Source organism: Euleptes europaea, chromosome 14, assembly GCF_029931775.1.
Source record: "Euleptes europaea isolate rEulEur1 chromosome 14, rEulEur1.hap1, whole genome shotgun sequence".
NCBI lineage: Eukaryota > Metazoa > Chordata > Lepidosauria > Squamata > Sphaerodactylidae > Euleptes > Euleptes europaea.
This window is the reverse complement of record NC_079325.1, coordinates 867884-886070: the sequence shown is the minus strand read 5'-3', so window position 1 is coordinate 886070 and position 18187 is coordinate 867884. Positions and strand designations below refer to the sequence as shown.

At 57.5% G+C, this 18187-nt stretch overlaps 1 protein-coding gene across 1 annotated transcript; it reads right to left on the bottom strand.

The window, feature by feature from the left end:
- Window positions 1–561: 561 nt before the first annotated feature.
- BACE1 (beta-secretase 1) lies at window positions 562–12230 on the bottom strand. The gene is made up of 9 exons (XM_056860438.1): window positions 12128–12230; window positions 7865–7953; window positions 7035–7251; window positions 5253–5390; window positions 3609–3743; window positions 3259–3360; window positions 2658–2807; window positions 1148–1319; window positions 562–806 (listed from the first exon to the last, which is right to left on the bottom strand). Exons 1-9 carry the CDS (start codon window positions 12200–12202, stop codon window positions 565–567), a joined length of 1320 nt encoding a protein of 439 aa, XP_056716416.1. The 5' UTR covers window positions 12203–12230; the 3' UTR covers window positions 562–564.
- Between the last annotated feature and the right edge of the window lie 5957 nt (window positions 12231–18187).

Here is an 18187-nt window from a genome sequence, read left to right as displayed (position 1 = left end):
GGCTGCCTGGCTCCTCCCCTCCAGAGGCTCAACGGCAGGGCCCTCCCCAGCCCAAGTGGGGAGCAGCTGGGCTCCTCCGCTTGCCCTTTGATAAATACACACACACACGCACAAAACCCTGAAGAACTAAACGCTACTCCTGCAGGCCCCACACAGAAGCAATGTAGCTCTTAGCAGAAAGCCCTTCCACGGCATGACGAGGAGACCACGCAAAGACAGAGCAGCACCGGCCACAGGAGAACGATAAAGCAAGCACACGAGACGTCCCTCGGCCTCTTCCAGCGCCCCTGCCAGCAAGGCCAGCCTCCTGCCCACCACGGCCCCTCCTCCCAGTGGGGCAGGAGAACAGCCTCTTTCTTGATTGCCACCCCCTCCCTGACGGAGGAAAAGGATGCCTCTCTTGTGGAACCTGGGGGACTGGTCAGCTGGACCACGTGCCAGGCCTTGCTCCGGCTGGGGGTTGTGCAGCCCACACCCCTCTCCGTGGAGCCCAAGGCCGCCGCAGCCCTAGGGGGAGACTGTCGCTGTTCGCGCAGCCCACGTCTCTGCCTCCCCGGGCAGCGCTCACTTGAGCAAGGAAATGTCGTCCGCAAAGTCGTCGTGGCCCCGGCGCAAGCAGCGCAGGCAGCGCCACTGCGACACCATGAGGCAGAGCGGCAGCATGAAGAGGGCGCAGATGGCGGCCATGACGTAGGCGATGGTCATAAGCGTGGACTCGTCCGTCTGGGGAATGTTGTACCCGCAGTCCTCCATGTTGGGGTGCAGGAAGGGCCCGTCCACCGTGGCTGTCCGGAACTCATCGTGCACTGGAGCCAGACACACACAGGCGGGTCAGGGCAGCGGCACGGAAGCCCCCCAGGCAGAGGCCCTGGGCTCCCAGCCGGTCCCACAGTCCTCCCCCTACTGCCCACTCTACAGGGTCTGGTAGGGCAAGAAGGAAAGGGGCTCCCGATCCACAATGATGCTCTCGCATGACACCATGCTGGCTTTGAGAACTGCGGTACAGCGGCCCCATACCCGCAGAGGGGGATCGATCCAGCAGCTCCCTCCAGGGGCCCGGAGAACTGTGCAGCTCCACGCCTCAAGGGGGCCTGGCCCTAGACCCCTCCCTTCATCAAGGCAGCAGCTGGCCCAGTGACCGACTCACCGTGGCAGGTACTGACAGCAAAGCCGACGCGCTTGCGGGCGCGGTCAAAGACGACGTAGAAACCCTCCATGACGACTGCGCCCATGACGGTGCCCGTGGAAGACTGCGAGATGGCGAACTTGTAGCACTCGTCCTGAGAGGTGGCCACATCCTCCACGGGCCGCAAGTATTGCTGGGGCACACAGAGGGAAGAGGGGGAGCGGCTGTGTCAAGCGCCCCCCAAGCAAGAGGCGGCAGCGGCAGCCTGGAATGGGTGGGGATCCAGTGCAGCAGGGAAAGCACTCTGCACGCGCCCAAAGTCACCTTTGCTTTGAGCACTTCACAAATGGGAGAGCCAATGGGATACAGCAGTCCTAGGAGACCCAAGTTCACACCTATCCCCCTGATCGAAACCTGTCCGTCACATCTTTTCCTCCCCTCCCTCCAGAGAGCTCTGGGTGGCATGCATGATCCTCTCTCTTATCCTCACAACCATCCTATGTGGCAACTGGCTGAGGGTGGGGTGAGTGGCCCCGGGTCCCCTGGAGAGCCACAGGACAGAGCAGGGAGCGACAGGAAAGCCGGGGCTCTCCGCACCTCCCAGGGCTGCACAGAGGAGAAGGAGAGTTGGTTTTTATATGCCGACTTTCTCCACCACTTAAGGGAGACTCAAACCGGCTTACAATCACCTTCCCTTCCCCTCCCCACAACAGACACCCTGTGAGGTAGGTGGGGCTGAGAGAGCTGTGACTAGCCCAAGGTCACCCAGCAGGCTTCATGTGGAGGAGTGGGGAAACCAACCCAGTTCACCAGATTAGCCTCCGCCGCTCATGTGGAGGAGTGGAGAATCAAACCCAGTATTCCAGATCAGACTCCACCGCTCCAAACCACCGCTCTTAACCACTACACCACGCTGGCTCTCCAGCATGAGAAGGGGGAGGACTGTGCAAGCAGAGGAAGGAAGGCTTCAAGGGAGAGGTTTTTTATTATTAAACACGCAGCGACCCTTGAGGCAGAGTAGCCCTCTGTTCAGCCAGCCGCCTGCTTCCCCCATCCGTGTGTGCATGCGTGTAAAGAACCATCAAGTCGCAACCAAGTCATGGCGGCCCCTCGTGGGGTTTTCCAGACAAGACACATTCAAAGCTGGTCTTCTCCACTGCCTGCCTCTGCGTAGCAACCCTGGTCTTCCTGGGTGGTCTCTCATCCAAATACTGACATGGGCCCACCCAGCTTAGCTTCCCAGATCTGATGATATGGGGCTTGCCGGGGGTATCCAGGTCACGGCTCCCCCATCCCGACCAGCAATTTGTTGCTGCTTTTTAAAGCCACTGAAGCGGCGGCCTTTGTATGGTGGCAGGAGGGCCGACGACCTCAGAGCAGACGCCAGCAGACGCCTTCCCCCACTCAGCTCCAGATGTGCCAGGCCCCAGAGCCATGCCTGCCAGCGACACCCCAAAAGGAAGCCTCTCTGCAGCGGCTGCCTGACCCATCCCTGCTGCTCCCCCAGCCCAACGGCCACGCAGGCACCCACCTGGGGCAGAATGCTGATCCGGAAGGACTGGTTGGTGGTCTCGCCCTTCAGGTACAGGGAGATGGCTGGGAAGATGTGCCACGGGGTGGTGCCCATCTGCCAGCAGACCAGCTGCTCCCCAAGCCAGAAGCCGTCCGGGAACTTCTCTGTCTGAGGAGGAGGAGGAGGGAGGGCAGGAGGCAGGCCTCAGCGCCAGCGCCAGGGCAGAGGGAGGGCGGGCAGCACGAGGACCTGGGCACCCACTTTAGCCTCCAGTCCGGAGAGAAGAGACGGGATGAGGAATTCAGCTTTGCTGGGGGACGGGGGTGTTGCTTCTCTTGTCCCCACCCAAGTCAAGCAGGTCTCAGCTGACTCTTCAAGGCGGGACTTCGAGCCATGGCGTCAGCAGGTGGAGTGGCTTGCCTGATGGGGGAGGGGGGCCTCTCCCAAGCCCCCCCCCTTCCTGCCATGATTTGCAGGCCCAAACAACAGTGGTGCCAGAGAGCTGCCCAATGCTGCTGGCTCCAGAGTGGGGGGAGGGAGGAGGAAAGTGATCAGGAGAATCCCAGGGAGCCCCCCTGCCGGCTAGGAAGTGGCCCCTCCCTCCTCGCACATCTCTCACCGCAGAGGCCGTCTTGATGGATTTCACAGCTGCCTCAAAGACTTTCTTGGGGAGACGGAGGTTGGTGGTTCCGCTGTCCACGATGCTCTTGTCATAGTTGTACTGTGAGGAAAGGGCACGGGGGTCTGCCTCAGGCGCCAGCCCAGTTGCTCCAGCTGTGTGCGTACACACAACACACACCCACACCCTGCCCCCCAAGCCAGCGATGTGTCAGACGGGAACACTGGAAGGTTGTTGCTCCTGGGTGGAGGACCAGAGACAGCGTTCGACCCTTTGTCCAGAGAAGGGGGCACACGTGGGCTCGCCTCTGGCCCCAGCCAGGCCCTTCCGCCCGCCTCCGGACCACTCACCTCCTTGCAGTCCAGCCGGAGATCCTGCCCGTTGATTTCCATCTTCACAATGACCACCTCATAGTACCACTCCTTCCGCACGGGCGTGTACCAGACACTGCCCGTGTACAGAGACGGGTCGATCCCCCCAATGATCTACGGGAAAGGGGGGAGAGAGCGGCGGTTAGCAAAGACCCAGAGGGCAGCACAGCCCCACCCAGCCCCGCTCCCTGGACCCCCAGCCTGACAAGCCCATCTTTCTTCAAGTGGCCTTTTTGTGGAGGAAAAGCTCCTCGGCACATGCTCAGAGGAACTTTCCTCCTCCTCACTAGCTTGGAGTGTTGGCTCTCCACCCCTTCCAACCAGGCAGCCCACTGAGCCAAAATAAACCTAAACAGTTGGTATCCGTTGGTGCTTACTCAATGAGGACAAGGTGGCCCTTTGCAAATGTTCAGAAGTGCTCTCACTTCCATCACTAGAAAAAAAAGCTCACATGAAAAATTTTCTCTTAGCAGGAGTAAAATGCTTCTTAAAGCAAGATTTCCCCCCACTTAAAAGTGTACAGGATAAAAAAAAAAGTCTGAGGACTTTCTCAATTTTTCCAATGGGGGAAAAATCAGTTTTTGTGAGCACTGGGGGAAAATACCTTATTGTGTAAAAGAAGTTTCAGGAGGACAGCCGTGTCGGTCTGCAGGAGAAGAGCTAGATTCGAGTCCAGGAGCACCTTAGAGACCAACAAGATTTTCAGGGAATGAGCTTTCAAGAGCCAAGAGCTCCCTTGGTCAGACGAAGACTATCTGACGAAGGGGTGCTTCGAATCTCAAAAGCTTATACTCCAAAAATCTTGCTGGTCTCCGAGGTGCTCCTGGACTCTAATCTAGCCGTAAAAGAAGAAGAGCGTGCCGCCGACTCATCCACAGGATGTTTCGTATGAGAGGCGAGCGGAGGTGGTTTGCCATCACCTTTCTCTGCTCAGCAGCCTCGGTCTTCCTTGGAGGTTTCCCATCCAAGTCTTGACCACGGCCCCACCCTGCTGAGCTCCTGAGTTCTGACAAGTTCCGGCCAAGCCGGGTATTTGGGCTGTTTTATGATACAGTGTTTTCATTTTTTTGTTGAAATGTAAATAATTTTGACAACTAATATGCTATAGTGTGTTTAATGATTAAAAAGTTTAGTCTATTCAACATTACAAAGTTTTGCTTAATATCCAAACATGCCAGCAGTCCTGCCTATTAGATTTTCTCTCTAAATAACACTTTCCTTTGCTTACTACAGAATTTGTTTTCTACCTTCAGCTTCTATTTTTTCCCACCTGTCAGATGGCAAAAAGGGTGCAGCTCTTTCTCATGGACTGGGTACTCTCACAATTTTGCTTATGGAAAATGAAAAGATGTCTATATTTTTAATTCCATTAATATGCTAAATAGTACCATTTTATATGCTAAATTATAAACGATACCTTTTATATGCTGTTCAATCAGTAAAAGAAGAAATAAGCATTCCTCCCCATACACACACATGATTTTCCCCTGGTTTCAAAATGTCTGCAGATTTATCACAGCTCAGTTCCAGCTCAAATCAAGGACTCCAAGAGCAGCGGCTGCTGCGGTGGGACAGATACAGTCTGGAGCACCCCAGGGCCTTTGCTGCCGCTGCAACACTCACCATGCTGCCCCCAACAGTGGCCAGGGCCTCAGAGTTATTGGGTGGGAAACCAGCCCCACACAGCTGCAGTGAGAAGACGTTGGGCACCTGCGTCTGCTTCACCAGGGAGTCAAAAAAGGGCTCCAGCATGTCATCTGGCTGGGAGGAGAGAAACCAGGAACACGGGGTCAGCAGGGCAGCCTCACCGTCCCTGGGCCCCAAGGCCAGCTCTGGACACTCCAGCAGAGAAGGATCAGGGCACGAGGAGCTACCCCCCCCCGCAGCTCCTCCTCTGCAAGCCCCTGGGGAGCTTGGAACGGGACATTCTCCTTGAGGCCGCCTCTTCCAGACAAATGTGCTCAGATCTGCTGGAAAGAAACCCAAAACGGCCAGCAGCTCAGGTTTCCAAGGTCGTGCCAGAGCGCCAAAGTGTTCATTAATGCCAGAGGACTTTTTAGGGGGAATTCGGGGGTTGGTGCCACCAGGGAAGACTGCTGAGCAACCTCGAGGGCCACTACCTGGTCCCATAGCCTCCCTGTCCCCGTCCAGAGTTGTAGGAGGAGGATTTCTCTCCATATTAGGGGGCTGGGCTACTCAGCTCCAGCTCAGCAATTCTCAGCACAGGCAATGAGGAGGCACACTCCACTTCTGGCACAAAGTAGCTTCTGACATTTTTTGTTTCCTTTTTCTGTGCCTTTTTTACTTTGCGGCTGGAGGTATCCCAGCCATTCAGTAAATAAGCCACAATCCTTGAGGCAACAAAACCCATAAAACTGACAGCTCGAGAAAACATACAGTACTAGCAGATTTAGGGCAGACAAACCGAAAAACTCCTTTACTCAATGAGTAATCTTTTACTCAATGAAGAAATTACTGCCAGAGGGCATAGCAATGGCCATGAGCATAGATGGCTTCCTAAGGAGGTTAGGAGAGGTCTACCACAGCTAACTAGCCAGGGTGACTGAAGGGAACCTCCACATCTAGAGGTAGTCAACCTTTGAATGGCAGAGCCAGAAGGCAACATCCCTCCCCATAAACCCTGGCCGTTGGCCTTTGTGAGAAAAAGGACGCTGGATGAGATGGACCAGTGGTCTGGTCTTATGTCATGGAGTAAAATAAATATACGATACACAACACCCAGCTAGCTCAGAGCACCCAGAAAAAAACAAACCTAAATGCTGTGTAAACAGGCAAGGATTAGCCTGGCTCCTGAAGGTGAAGAGGTGAGCTACTAGTCAAACCGGTGTAAGGAGGACATTCCTCAGATGCGGTGGCCCCCATCCCCCAGAAAAGGCCCCCTCTTTGGTGGCCGCCCTCCTCACCTCTGAGGGGAAGCACACCCAAAGCAATGCCTTCATAGGTAACCTCCATTCTCAGGCAAGTTCTAACTGCAGCAGCCTAGCAGGGCACACTCCAGGTACCCCCATCCTAGAGCGTTTAGGAGTCGTAACCAGCACTCTGAATTGTGTGCAGAAACAAACAGGCAACTAGTCACACTGGTGAAGATGTGACAGATTGTCATTTGCATTTATGCCGGAAGACTGAGGGGTGTGTCTCCTCCCACAGTGAATCACAATGGCTCAGTCCAGGACCTGGGAGACCCCGGTTCAAACCCCCACTCTGCCGTGGAAGCTTGCTGGGTGACCTTGGGCTAGCCTACTTCACAGGGCTGTTGTGAGGATAAAATGGAGGAGAAGAGAATGAGGCCAGCTGCTTTGGGTCCCCACTGGGGAGGAAGGTGGGGCATAAATGCAGTAAATAAATAAACGAATAAGGAGGTGCTGTGACTGACGGCAGACTCACCCGGGCAATCTCCGCATAGGCTAAGCCCAGGATCCCTTCCCAGTTGGAGCCGTTGATGAAAAACTTGTCTGACTCTGTGATGGCAGCGATGTTGGCACGGACCGTGACGTTTGGGCCGTGTGGGATGGTGACCAGGTCAGTGCCGAGCTCTCCCTCCCACTTCCCTTGCGTGTAGGGCACGTAGACCCCCTTTCGCAGGTCCCGGTAGGTGCTGGAGCTGCAGAAGACATGGGGAGAGGGCCCAGTAGGGCTCTGAGACCCAGGGGGCTCCATGCCAGCAGGCGCCTCCCACTGGGCCATTCCACGCAACCTCAAGGGGCTCGGGACTTCTGTTATGGATCACGTGCTGAAAGCCCCTTCAGCCCTGGCCAGGAACAGATGCCGATATTGGCTGAAATGCCTCCGCAGGCCTGGTCTTGGGGCCTGGGGTGTCTCAAAAGAGGCAGAACACAACAGGCCAAGTCCCCCCATCATCTCTGGGCCTGAGGCTTCTGGCTGCCTCTGCCAAGGCAGGCACACCCCGCTGGGGGACGGGCCCTCCCGCTCCCCGTGGTGCTGTACAGCTGGGAGGCCAGGAGGCATCCTCGCATCACCTCCCCCACAGCTCAACACACATACACACACACCAGTTCAACCCTGGTGCCGCCCTGGCAGTGCCAGTTTCTGTGGCTGCTGGAAGAGACAATGCCGAGGGCAAACGCTCTGGGCTCTCCCCTCTCTGAGTGAGGCCCAGGAGAGCTGAGGGGTGGGACAGCGACCCTGCAGGATCAGAGCGGTGCTGACTCTGCACCCCCACCTCTCCCTCCCCAGCCCCTGAGCTGCATACTCACAGCTGGTGCTGATAGTACCGCCTCAGGAAAGGGTGAGGGGCCGCGCCCACAGCGAAGTTACTGCTCCCCGTATCCACCAGAATATTCAGCTGCCGGGGGAGGAGAGAGGAAAGGTTAGCGTGCACACAGGGGATTGGGGGCACCGGGAATCAGCACAATTCTTTCCTCCTGTTTGGAATAACACAGGTGGCAACACACCTGTGCTCACATTTTATATGTTTATTACAATATTTTCCCCTTGCCTTTCCTCTAAGGCTCAAGGTGGACTAGAATGATACACAACTCCAGAAATACAAGACAATGGAGGGTAGGCAACACAGGACCTTATTATGGGACTAACTTCTATTACCGTTACGAATGCACAAGCTTCTGAGCTACACAGAAGCTCAGGCAGGCAGGGAAAGTGAAGGATCCCTCAGTACAGAAAGACAGCAAGTCTGGCATACGGCTGCAAACGTTTCCACGCTTTGTGCAGTGGCCCATGAAGAGCTCCGTCTGGCGTGTCTCCGCAGACCGCCAGCTGCAACAGCCCAGGAGAGTGCTGCAGGCTTGCCCCCCCCCCCAGGCCAGCAGCAGAGCTCCCTTCTCCACTGCCCTTCAGCCAGCTTCAAGTGGCAAATGCAGCCGGGAGCAGCAGGCCTACCAGCGTCCCTGCACAGCTGGCAAAGGGCAGAGCAGCCCGGCCCATGGGGGGGGGGGGGCGCTGCCACTGGAAGGGGTCTGCTGGAGTTCAGGAGACCCATCAGAACAAGGATGTTTCTCAGGCAGGGTGCCCATCTTCAGCCACACAGGCAGCCTTTGCGATGCTGACCCCTGCCCACAAGACCCTCGCCTGGTTAAAGCCACCGCCAACGCCACCCCTTCAGCAAAGGCAGCCAGGCTGAGGCTTCTCCTCCGCCGGAGACCACAAAACCAATGGTGTGGCCCACAGCCCTGTGGGGGGGTGTGTGTGGCAAGAAGTGGCACAAGCCTCCAGCCTGAGTCCACTCTCTTGCGGGTGGGAGGGTCACCAGCTGGCCTCCAGGGACTTTTGAATCGCTGCAAGAATTCTTCACCATTTTCACCTCACTTCACTAAATCTCATTACTGGAACCTTCAGTCTACCGGTGGCTCTCGGCAGTTGCGAGCATATCAGAGTGCGAGCAAGAATGCTGAATTTTTAATACATGCGTAGAAGCTCAGGGCTCTAGCAATTTTTAATATATGAATAAAACTGGGGGGGGGCTGTAAAGATCATCTGGCTCCCTGGCACCCATGGCTGTATCTCTGTGTTCTTGAATCAGGGACCAGCCCACATACCAAACAATGGCCCCTGAACTCAGGACCATCATGCACTACGTCACCAGGCGGCCACTCCCCACACAGACTTGAGGCCATAAGAGAGTTCTTAGAAACAGCTTGAGCCGCATGTGTGAATCAGCCCTATGTGCACATGGGGAGGGGACAAGCTCTGCCAAAGGGGAAACCAAGTTGAGAATGTGAGACCTCCTGAGGAGGTGAATCCTGGCAGCATGCCCCTGCGTATCCCTACCCACTTGCTCCGGCAACCCGCGCCTCTTCCCTCTTTCAGCCGCCTCCTGCCCATCTGCTTACAAGCCAAGCAGGCAGGCTGCTCCATGGGGTGAGAGAGCAGGCAAGGCGGTGCCCTTGGAAACAGAACCCGCCCCAGAAGAGCTCCTTCTGCTCGGCACCAGAACTGCCTCGATCCAACAGCAGCAAACTCCAGCTGGAACTGCCGGCAAACTCTCTGGGGTCAGCTGTCAATCAGCGGCAGTGATAAATTGCCATGGAGAGCAGGGGGCCCTGAGATGGTGCCCACTCCTGCCTGCTGGAGGAAAGAGTGGGGCTTGGCACCACCCCCTGCACCAGCGTGGCCTCCTCTCCGCTCCTTTGTGCACGCTACAGCACTGCCCAGCAGGCAACTGTCTGGGTGGGCATTAGAGGGCTGTGCCAAGTCTCACAGCAGGGCAGCCTTTATCCTGGCCTCAGAAGAAGAGCGTCCCTTAATCCCCGGAATAGACTTAATGCTTTTGGACTAATCAGAAAATCACAGCGGCTGCAGCTGGGACTCTGGTGGGGTGGCTGGGGCTGGACACTTGCTGAGGAGCTCATTCCTGCTGGGCTTTTGTGCGGGGGGGGGGGGCCTGTATCTTTCGCAACATCTGCCCCCCACAGACAATGAACATGAAACAGGACACTGGGACATTTCCACACAATTAAGTCAAGCAGCATAAGGTGCTGGCCAGCCCCCTCCCCCCAGGCCCCTTGGAATGGCCCTATGGGTCGCATCCACCTGTCATATGTGAACCCTCAAGAAGCTGCCTGACACTGAGTCCATCACAGTGAGTGTTGCCTGCTCAGACTGGCAGCAGCCTTCCAGGGTCTCAGGCAGAGGTCTTTCCCATCACCTGGTCCTTTTAAACTAGATATCCCAGGGACTGAACCGGGGACCCTCTGCATGCTGAGCAGATGCTCTGCCAAGGAGCCTCTGCCTCTCCCATCTCAACGCTTCAGCACAAAGCCTTTCGGTCCCACATAAATATGCTTTCTTATGAGTAGATGTGTGTAGGAGTGGGGCCACATGACACTCTTGCTCTTGGGGTTTGTTACATGCCTGGTGAGAACACAGACAGACATGAGGCCCAATCCGACGCCTTCCCCAGAAGCAGAATTAGCACCGCCACAGCGTGACGGCAAGCACCGGACGCGGGACTCCGTGCAGGCAGGAAGATCCGCAAGTTCCGCTGCCTGCCACCAAGAGGGGCCCGGAGCAGACACCCCTGCAGGGCAGGCTGAGCTCGGCTGCATCAGCCCTTTCAGCTTCCAGGCAGAGGATGGCCACTCCTGCTACCTGGCCAGCACCGCTGGGTGGGAACCGGAGCCAAAGCTTGCTGGGGAGGGTGGCCCCGAGACCAGCACAAGTCGGCTGGGAAGCTCAAAGGCCTGCACCCCCCCACCACCACCTCTGCTGCCTTCAGGGGGCCCTTGAGCAGACGGACTGCGGCTCAATGACGGAGCAGCTGCTTTACACGCAGGAGTTTGAGGTGTGCTCAGGTAGAAAGCACCGGGGGAGAACCTCCTCTGCCTCCTGAGACAGAGAGAGAGAGAGAGGGGGGCTGCATGTCAGAGCAACCAATGCTGGGTTGGGCGGACCAGTGGTCTCACTGGCTAGAAGGCAGCCTAGAGCCGGCAGGGTGCGCATGGAACTCGCGAGCATCTGAGCACAGACAGACCCAGAGCCCTGTCAGACCCCAAAGAGACTTGGAAGCAGCCCTTTCTGCCCACCCTCCCCTCCGCTGTGCGCTCCACCGAATTCCTGCACCCTGAACCTCACATGGCAACCAACTGATGGTGACCCTGCAGGGTTTCCATGGCAAGAGAGGTTCAGAGGTGTTGTGCCACGGCCCGGCCTCCTTGTGGGCTGTGACTGGCTCAAGGTCACCGTGCCAGCTTCGTGCGGAGGAGTGGGGAATCGAACTCCGCCCCGCAGGTTAGAGTCTCCCTGCTCCTAAGCCCGACGCCACTCGCCGAGCCCACAGCTCTGCTCCCGTGCAGCGGGGCGCTTGCCCGTGGGCGAGTGAGTGTGCGCGGCATCTATAGCCCCTGGCGCGCGCGCCCCGGCACACTGGCCAGACGGAGCCTCGCCTGCTCCGGAAAGCGGCGCGGCGCGTGGCCGGGGCCTCCCGCGGGCGCGGCGAGGGGGGCTGCCGGAGCCCCCCCCCCCCGGCATCAGGCGGCCGTGAGCCAGGCGCGCCTTCGCACCGCTGCCCTCCGCCGCCGCCGCCGCCGCCCAAGGCTCCGGGAGGGGCTCCCGCCCCGACAGGCTCCGCCAGGGGAGGCTCCCGGCCCCTCTCCATGCCAACGGGCAAGGGGGAGGCCCAAAGGGCACGGCCACCCCCAGCGCCCTCGAGGCCCCCCTCCCCGCCGCTCCCAGGGCGCCGGCATCCTGGCGCCGCGCCCCGTCCTTGCCAGGCGGCCCACAGGCGGTGCCGGCTGCCCGCCCCCCGACCCGCCCTCGGGGGCACAAGGCCACGGATGCGCCCCCCCCCCCGCCCGCCCGCCCGCCCCTCGGGTCCCCAAGCGCCGCGGCAGGGCTGCAGCCAGGCCGGCTCCCGCCAGCGAAGGGACGGGCCGGGCCGGGCCGGGCCAGCGAGGCTGTGCCCCGCACAGGCCCGGCGCCCGGCGGGGGCGGGCGGTCCGGGGCTCCCGGGCTCCCAGGCGCGCGCCGCGGACCCCGCCCGCAGGCGGCCGGGCCGGGCTCACCTTCTGGGGCGGGCTGCCCACCGTCATCTCCACGTAGTAGCCCTGGCCGGACTTGCCCCGCAAGTTGTCCACCATGTCCACGAAGCTGCTCGGCGGCCAGGCCTGCTCCGGCCCCTTCGGCGGCCCCGCCGCCCGCCGCCCCCGCCCCTCCAGCGCCGCGGCCCCGCCGCGCAAGGGCAGCCGCAGGCCGTCGGGCCGCCCGCCGCCCGCCGCGCACAGCAGCAGCAGCAGCAGCAGCAGCGGCACGGGCAGGGGCAGGGAGGGCGGCGGCGGCGCCGGGCGGGCCATGCCGAGCGGCCCCGCGGCAGCCGCGCGCGCTTAGGGCTCAGGCCCGCCGCTCCGGGGGTGGGGGGCGGCTGGACGGGGCGGGCGCCGCTGCCTCCAGAGCCGAGCGCGCCCTGCCCGCCTCCGCGCTCCGGGGGGCCCAGCAGAAAGACTCGGCGGCGCTGGGCGAGCCCAGGCCCGCGCGGCGGCGGCGGCGGCGGCGGCGGCGGCGGCGGCTCGAGATCCCTGGGAGTTGTAGTCCGGGGGGCGGAGGCTGCGGGAGAGCCGCTGCCCGCCAGCCCTGGCCGGGGCGTGCGTGGCGGAGAGCCCGTCCCCGCGCTCCGGTGCCCTGCTGCAAAGCCCCGGGCCCCCGCCTGGCTGGGTCTGGCAGCAGCGGTGCGGGGTCTCTGCTCTCCCACTGCTCGTGGCTGGTGCTCGTGAGCACAGAGAGTTGCCAGGGGGGTGGCTAGCCCCCCCCCCCCCGGTGGCTCCGGGTGGGCTCTACAGGGCCCTTTAGCCAGAGGGCATGCTGGGCACACGCGCTCCACCCTTTCCATGTGCCTGCAGGGGCAAATAAATGGCTTTGGCCCAGCAAGTCCCTCTCCACTTCACTGCTGTAAGGCGGGCTTTTCTATCACAAAGAAGCCTGAAAACAGTTTTGCACGTTAACTGCCTACCTTTGCAAAGGTAGGCACCACTTCCAACTGTGTGTGTGTGTGTGGGGTGGGGGTGCATATGAAAATGCTTTTCACTGGGACGACTCCCAGCATGCAGAAAACCAACAGCTCAAGGAACACAGTTGCAGACCAGGTGCCAGTATTATTATTATTATTGGCTCCTTTTATATTTCTCAGTGGGACTCAAGGCGGATTAGTCATTCCATCAGCAAGCAGATTACAAAGTATGATAAACACATTTGAATCTTACAACCAACATTCCTAGGAAAACAGAATATTGCTCTGGGGTTGGGCAGGTTACAGATATGACCCAGCATTGGGGGTGGGGGTTTGGACTGGATGGATGGCCTGTGTGGCCCCTCCCAACTCTATGATTCTATGAACTATTCAGTCAATCAACGTGTGGAGTACAAAATATGATAAAACAACTCACAAAACCACGCAGTGTGTCTTAGACTGAAGAACTGGAAAAATCATACAAGAAAACAAAACTGTCTAAGGCAACAAAACAATCAGCATAGGGACATTTGTCCCGTATATAAAACAATTTAATCTAACAGCAAGATTCTTAGTAAAATAGATTAATACCGTGGCACCAGGAATTGAAAAAAAATGTTGCCTTAAGGCAACAAAACCATCGGCCTGGCTGGCCAGGGAGGGAGTGGGGAGAGAAGGATGAGGTGCATCTGTCAAAGATCAGGGCAACTGGTTATGCAGCCCTTCATCAACCCCAGGTAGAGGTTGAGCGGGGCGGGGGGTGGTTTTGACTCACTCTCCATGAGTCCTTCCACATTCCCTGCAAACAACTACTGGCATTGATTGTCTGCTTCTTGTGTTAAATTCCAGGGATACACATGAAGATGCCTTCTACTCAGTCAGACCCTCCTGGGTCCATCAGGGCCAGCCTTGTCCACTCAGATTGGCAGCAGCTCTCCAGGGTCTCAGGCAGAGGTCTTTTGTGTCATCTACTGCCTGGTTCTTTTAACTTGAGATGCCAGGAATTGAACCTGGGACCTTCTGCATGCCAAGCAGATGCTCTACCACTGAGCCACAGCCCCTCCCAGACTGGGCATCCCATTTATCTACTGGCCACCTCCATCCCTGCTGAGCACCTTGTCTGGCCTGGCGAGGGCAATCACAGGCTTGGTGCTAGAGGTACCTTTACAGTCCTCCTCTCTCACTGAGGCTCAAGGCAGATTACAGGAAATAAAGCGTCTGAACAATCCAGCGGGACTAGGGTGGGAGAGCTGGAGAAGAATGTGGTCAACAAGCAAAGACATGGAGAGGGAATTACAAGGTCAAGACAATGCAGCAAAAGCAGACCACAGTCCCATTCCTTAGGAAGGCGCCCTCCCGGGCTGTCCCATTCTACTCCTGATTATTTGGGGTGGTTTCAGCATTAATGCCGATGGCTCCTTGCCTGGCCCAGTGCCGGATTTCATCCCCTCTCTGGCCCCTACAGATAGGTGACAGGCCCTGCACATATCATACCTTAGACTTAATATTTGTCACGGTATCTGAGGGGCAGATATGGTTTGGGGACTGGAGGTTGGGCCTGTGCCGTGGTCTGACCACTGGCTCCTAGAGGCAGGCACAGGGCAAACGTGGCACCGACATGCTGCAAGAGAGGGGCCAGTTAAAACAGTCCGTTTGTGGTGGTTTCTGGGATCCTGGGGGGGGATTTTTTAAGAAGCCAGTTGATGACTGTTGAGGCCTCAGTGGGAGCCTGTAATGAAAAGCTCCTGGAAGCGATCAGTATGTCTGTTTCCCACTTTGAAGCAGAATGTGGTGCCTCGGTTTGCTACGGAGCTGGGAGACGTCTCGAGTGCCCTTAGCAGAAAACTCAAAACGGGATCCGGCAAAGTGCTGTAGAGCTCGTTGGAAGCCCTGTGAGGCACGCATGCCTTGCTGTTGATGTGGCATCAGCTTGCTTGCACCCAGCTCAGTTGTTTAAAGTATTTTGGCACCTGTCAGCCCCAAAGACAACCTCCAAACTCCCAGGAACTGAAGCATAGTTGTGATACGTTTGCTATTTGTGTTTGTTTTGCTGATGAAGTCTCTTGAATATGTTCTGATTTGAATGCCGGTTGTAGGCAAGGCCCCCGTGCTTCTGCCATTTTGCAGACTGCAAAACAGGAGTGCTCATGAGGGCGTTTTTATGAAGGGACTAGAACTGCAGTAGGATGGAGCTGCTCGACCCAGGGGGCTGCGTTGGGGAGTTAAGAGGACTGTAGCAACGTTTCTTGCACATAGCAGCTCTCTCTGCTGCGTTGCCTTCAACTCTTGCACACTTGTCCTGCATGATGGCAGCTTTCTGACGTGTTTTGGTTTTTGCTGCTTTTGTCTGAGTCCTGCTGTGTTGTTTGTTGGAGGTCCTTGTTGTCTGATCACTGTTCGTTAAACTTTGTGATCTGTCTTGAATCCCAGTGAAAAAGCTGGGCTACAAATGAAGTGACGAAAATAAAATATCAGCATGCAGCTCTCCCAGGCTTCTCCTAACTGCATAGATGGGCTGGAAGAGGGCGATGAGCCACGAAGGGCCCCCCCCAAAACCTGCAAAGGGCTGTCCTAAGTCTGGCCTTTCAGTACAGGCTCAGGAAGGAGCGCATAGTGGTTAGAGGGTTAGACTCCAGCTTGGGAGGCCTGCATGCGACTCCCCAGCTGGGCTTCCTGGCCAGTCGTTCTCTCCCAGCCTAACCTACTTCATGCGGCCGTTGTGGAGGAAGCGTGGGGATAGGTAGAGAGTGGGGCTCATTTCTTTCTCAGCTTCAGGTGCCGCCTGCCTGTTCAGTGCTCAAGCCCTTTGCTTCTGGAGGCAGCTTGCATTTGCAGTAACAGATGCACTGGTTGGGTGGCTGAGTTTCCTGGTTTGAGTTCAAGTGCTTTATTCAGGGCGGCCTGGGAAGCTGCTGAGATTCAGGAAAAGCAGCACGTGCGTGTCTAAATAAGATTAAAACAAACAGAGGCTGCAAAAGCACCTCCTAACACTGTTTTTAAAAATGCCCCACGCCTAGCCGGTGAATTTGAGTGTGCGGAGGGTGCGGATGCAGACATGGAGGAGCTAGTGCCTTTTATGCAGCTGCGCGGACTACAACTCCCACAAGGCAGTGGGGCACAGACCAGCCTCGGAACTTCCTGAGGCCTGGTTCCTAGCTAGCCGATGGAGCCTCACCCCATCCCCCCCACCCCCACCCCAGCATCAGGCTGGCCAAAGGAGACAGACGCGGCCCCTGCACCGAAAGGCTGCCCTCGCTGGGCTCTGCGGACGGGGGATGGCCAAGTCCTCGGCCCCATGGCGGGTTTCTCTAGGGCACAGCATCCTGTTAACATCGCAGTCTTAGGGTGAGGCTGTATGTTAGCCTACTAAAAGCAGGGTGACTTTATTAGCCCCATTTACGAAGGGCTGCCAACCTCCAGATGGGGCCTGGAAATCTCCCAGAACTACAACTAATCTCCAGAGGACAGAGAGGCCTGTTTCCCCTTAGAGGACAAGGCGGCTTTGGAGAATCCACTCCATGGCATTGTATGGAAGCTCCATACCCCGCCAGAAGTTTTGTTAAGTCTTTAAGGGGCAACTGGACTCTTCTCTTTTCTAATTCATGGTACTGTGTTCCACTGAGGCCTCCCCCACCCCACCCAGGAGCCACCCCAATTTCCAGGTATTTCCCAACCCAGAACTGGCAACCAGTTCTCAGGAATGGTTACACTGATTCTCTTGCATACCTTTGAGCTCTGTGTAGCAGTCACAAGGTGAGCTGGAGGTTTAAGCCTACCGCTTATTTTGTTTCACAGGGGTACGCATGAAGCTGCCTTATACTGAATCAGACCACCAGTCCATCAAGCCAGTATTGCCTACTCAGACTGGCAGCTGCTCTCCAGGGCGTTACGTGGAAGTCTTTCCCATCACCTAGTGCCTGGTCCTGTCAACTGGAGATGCTGGGGATTGAACCTGGGACAGATGCTGTACCACATAAGCCATATTAGTCTACAGCAGCAGAACAAAATTTGAGTCCAGTAGCAACGGAAACACCAACAAGATTTTCCAGGACATCTGCTTTCATGGTCAGCTGCATCACCTTGGAAAAGTGTTGGTTCTTACGGTGCTACTCGAAACTAATGTTGCGTGGGTGCAGAGACCAGCCAAGGGCCCGTTTGGGGTTCTGGTCCACCAAAGCTCTTGCCCTAATCCAGGAAGGGGGAGGGTTGGGGGGCAGCAGCAGCAGCCTCTGCAACAGAATAGTTGCAGGGGCAGATCCGCTCCACGGGGCAGCTAAAGAAAGAGGCTTTGCTCCATATCCAGGCTCTTCCACCTACAAGCAGCGGGGGATGGTGGAGGCCCCCACCTTGAGTTCCCTCCAGGGACAGAAGTTGCACCAGCAACCCACGGGACTGCTGCCGCCGGGCCTTGGTGGGAGGAAAGGAAGAGCAGGGCAGGTCTGCCCTTTTCTGGGGCAGCTTTTGCACATGGACACAAGCTCTCCGAGCCAGTAGAGCCTCCCCCCCCCCCCCAGCAGAGCTGGGATTTTTTTCACCCATCCATCTCCATGCTCAGCAGGGCACTGCTGGTTCTCCCCACCTCCGTTTTTATCCTCACAACCACCCTGTGAGGTAGGCTGAGAGTGAGCCTAACCTAAGTTTTACAGCAGGGGGTGGGGTGGAGGGGCTCAGCCCAGTCCCACACCACAAAGTTCTTGGCTTGAGGGATTATGAGCGGTAGCTGTGCCCATCAGTGATGGAAAGAAAGCGGAGTGTGGTCCCAGAGGAACCCAGGTGGGCCAGGGAGCAACAGCCCCCCACCCCACGGTACCAGTTAAGCACCCCTATCTCCCCCTCCTTAACAGCCACGTTTGCCCAAAGGCGCCTGCCCGAGTGAGCCGGAGAGGAAAGAGAGTCCGGAGGCGTCTGAGAGCGCATCTTCTTTAATAAGTTAAAGGCCACACAGCAGTGGATCTCTCCCAACATATACAAAGGTGCAGAGTGTCACAATCATGTTTTAAATACTTTTAGAACTCTAGTCCTTTAAATATCTACACGGGTCCTATTTCTTTTCATCTAAATGATCTGGGGTTACAATAATCCACCCACAGAGAAGGCCTCGGGTACAGAAGAGCCCCCGCGT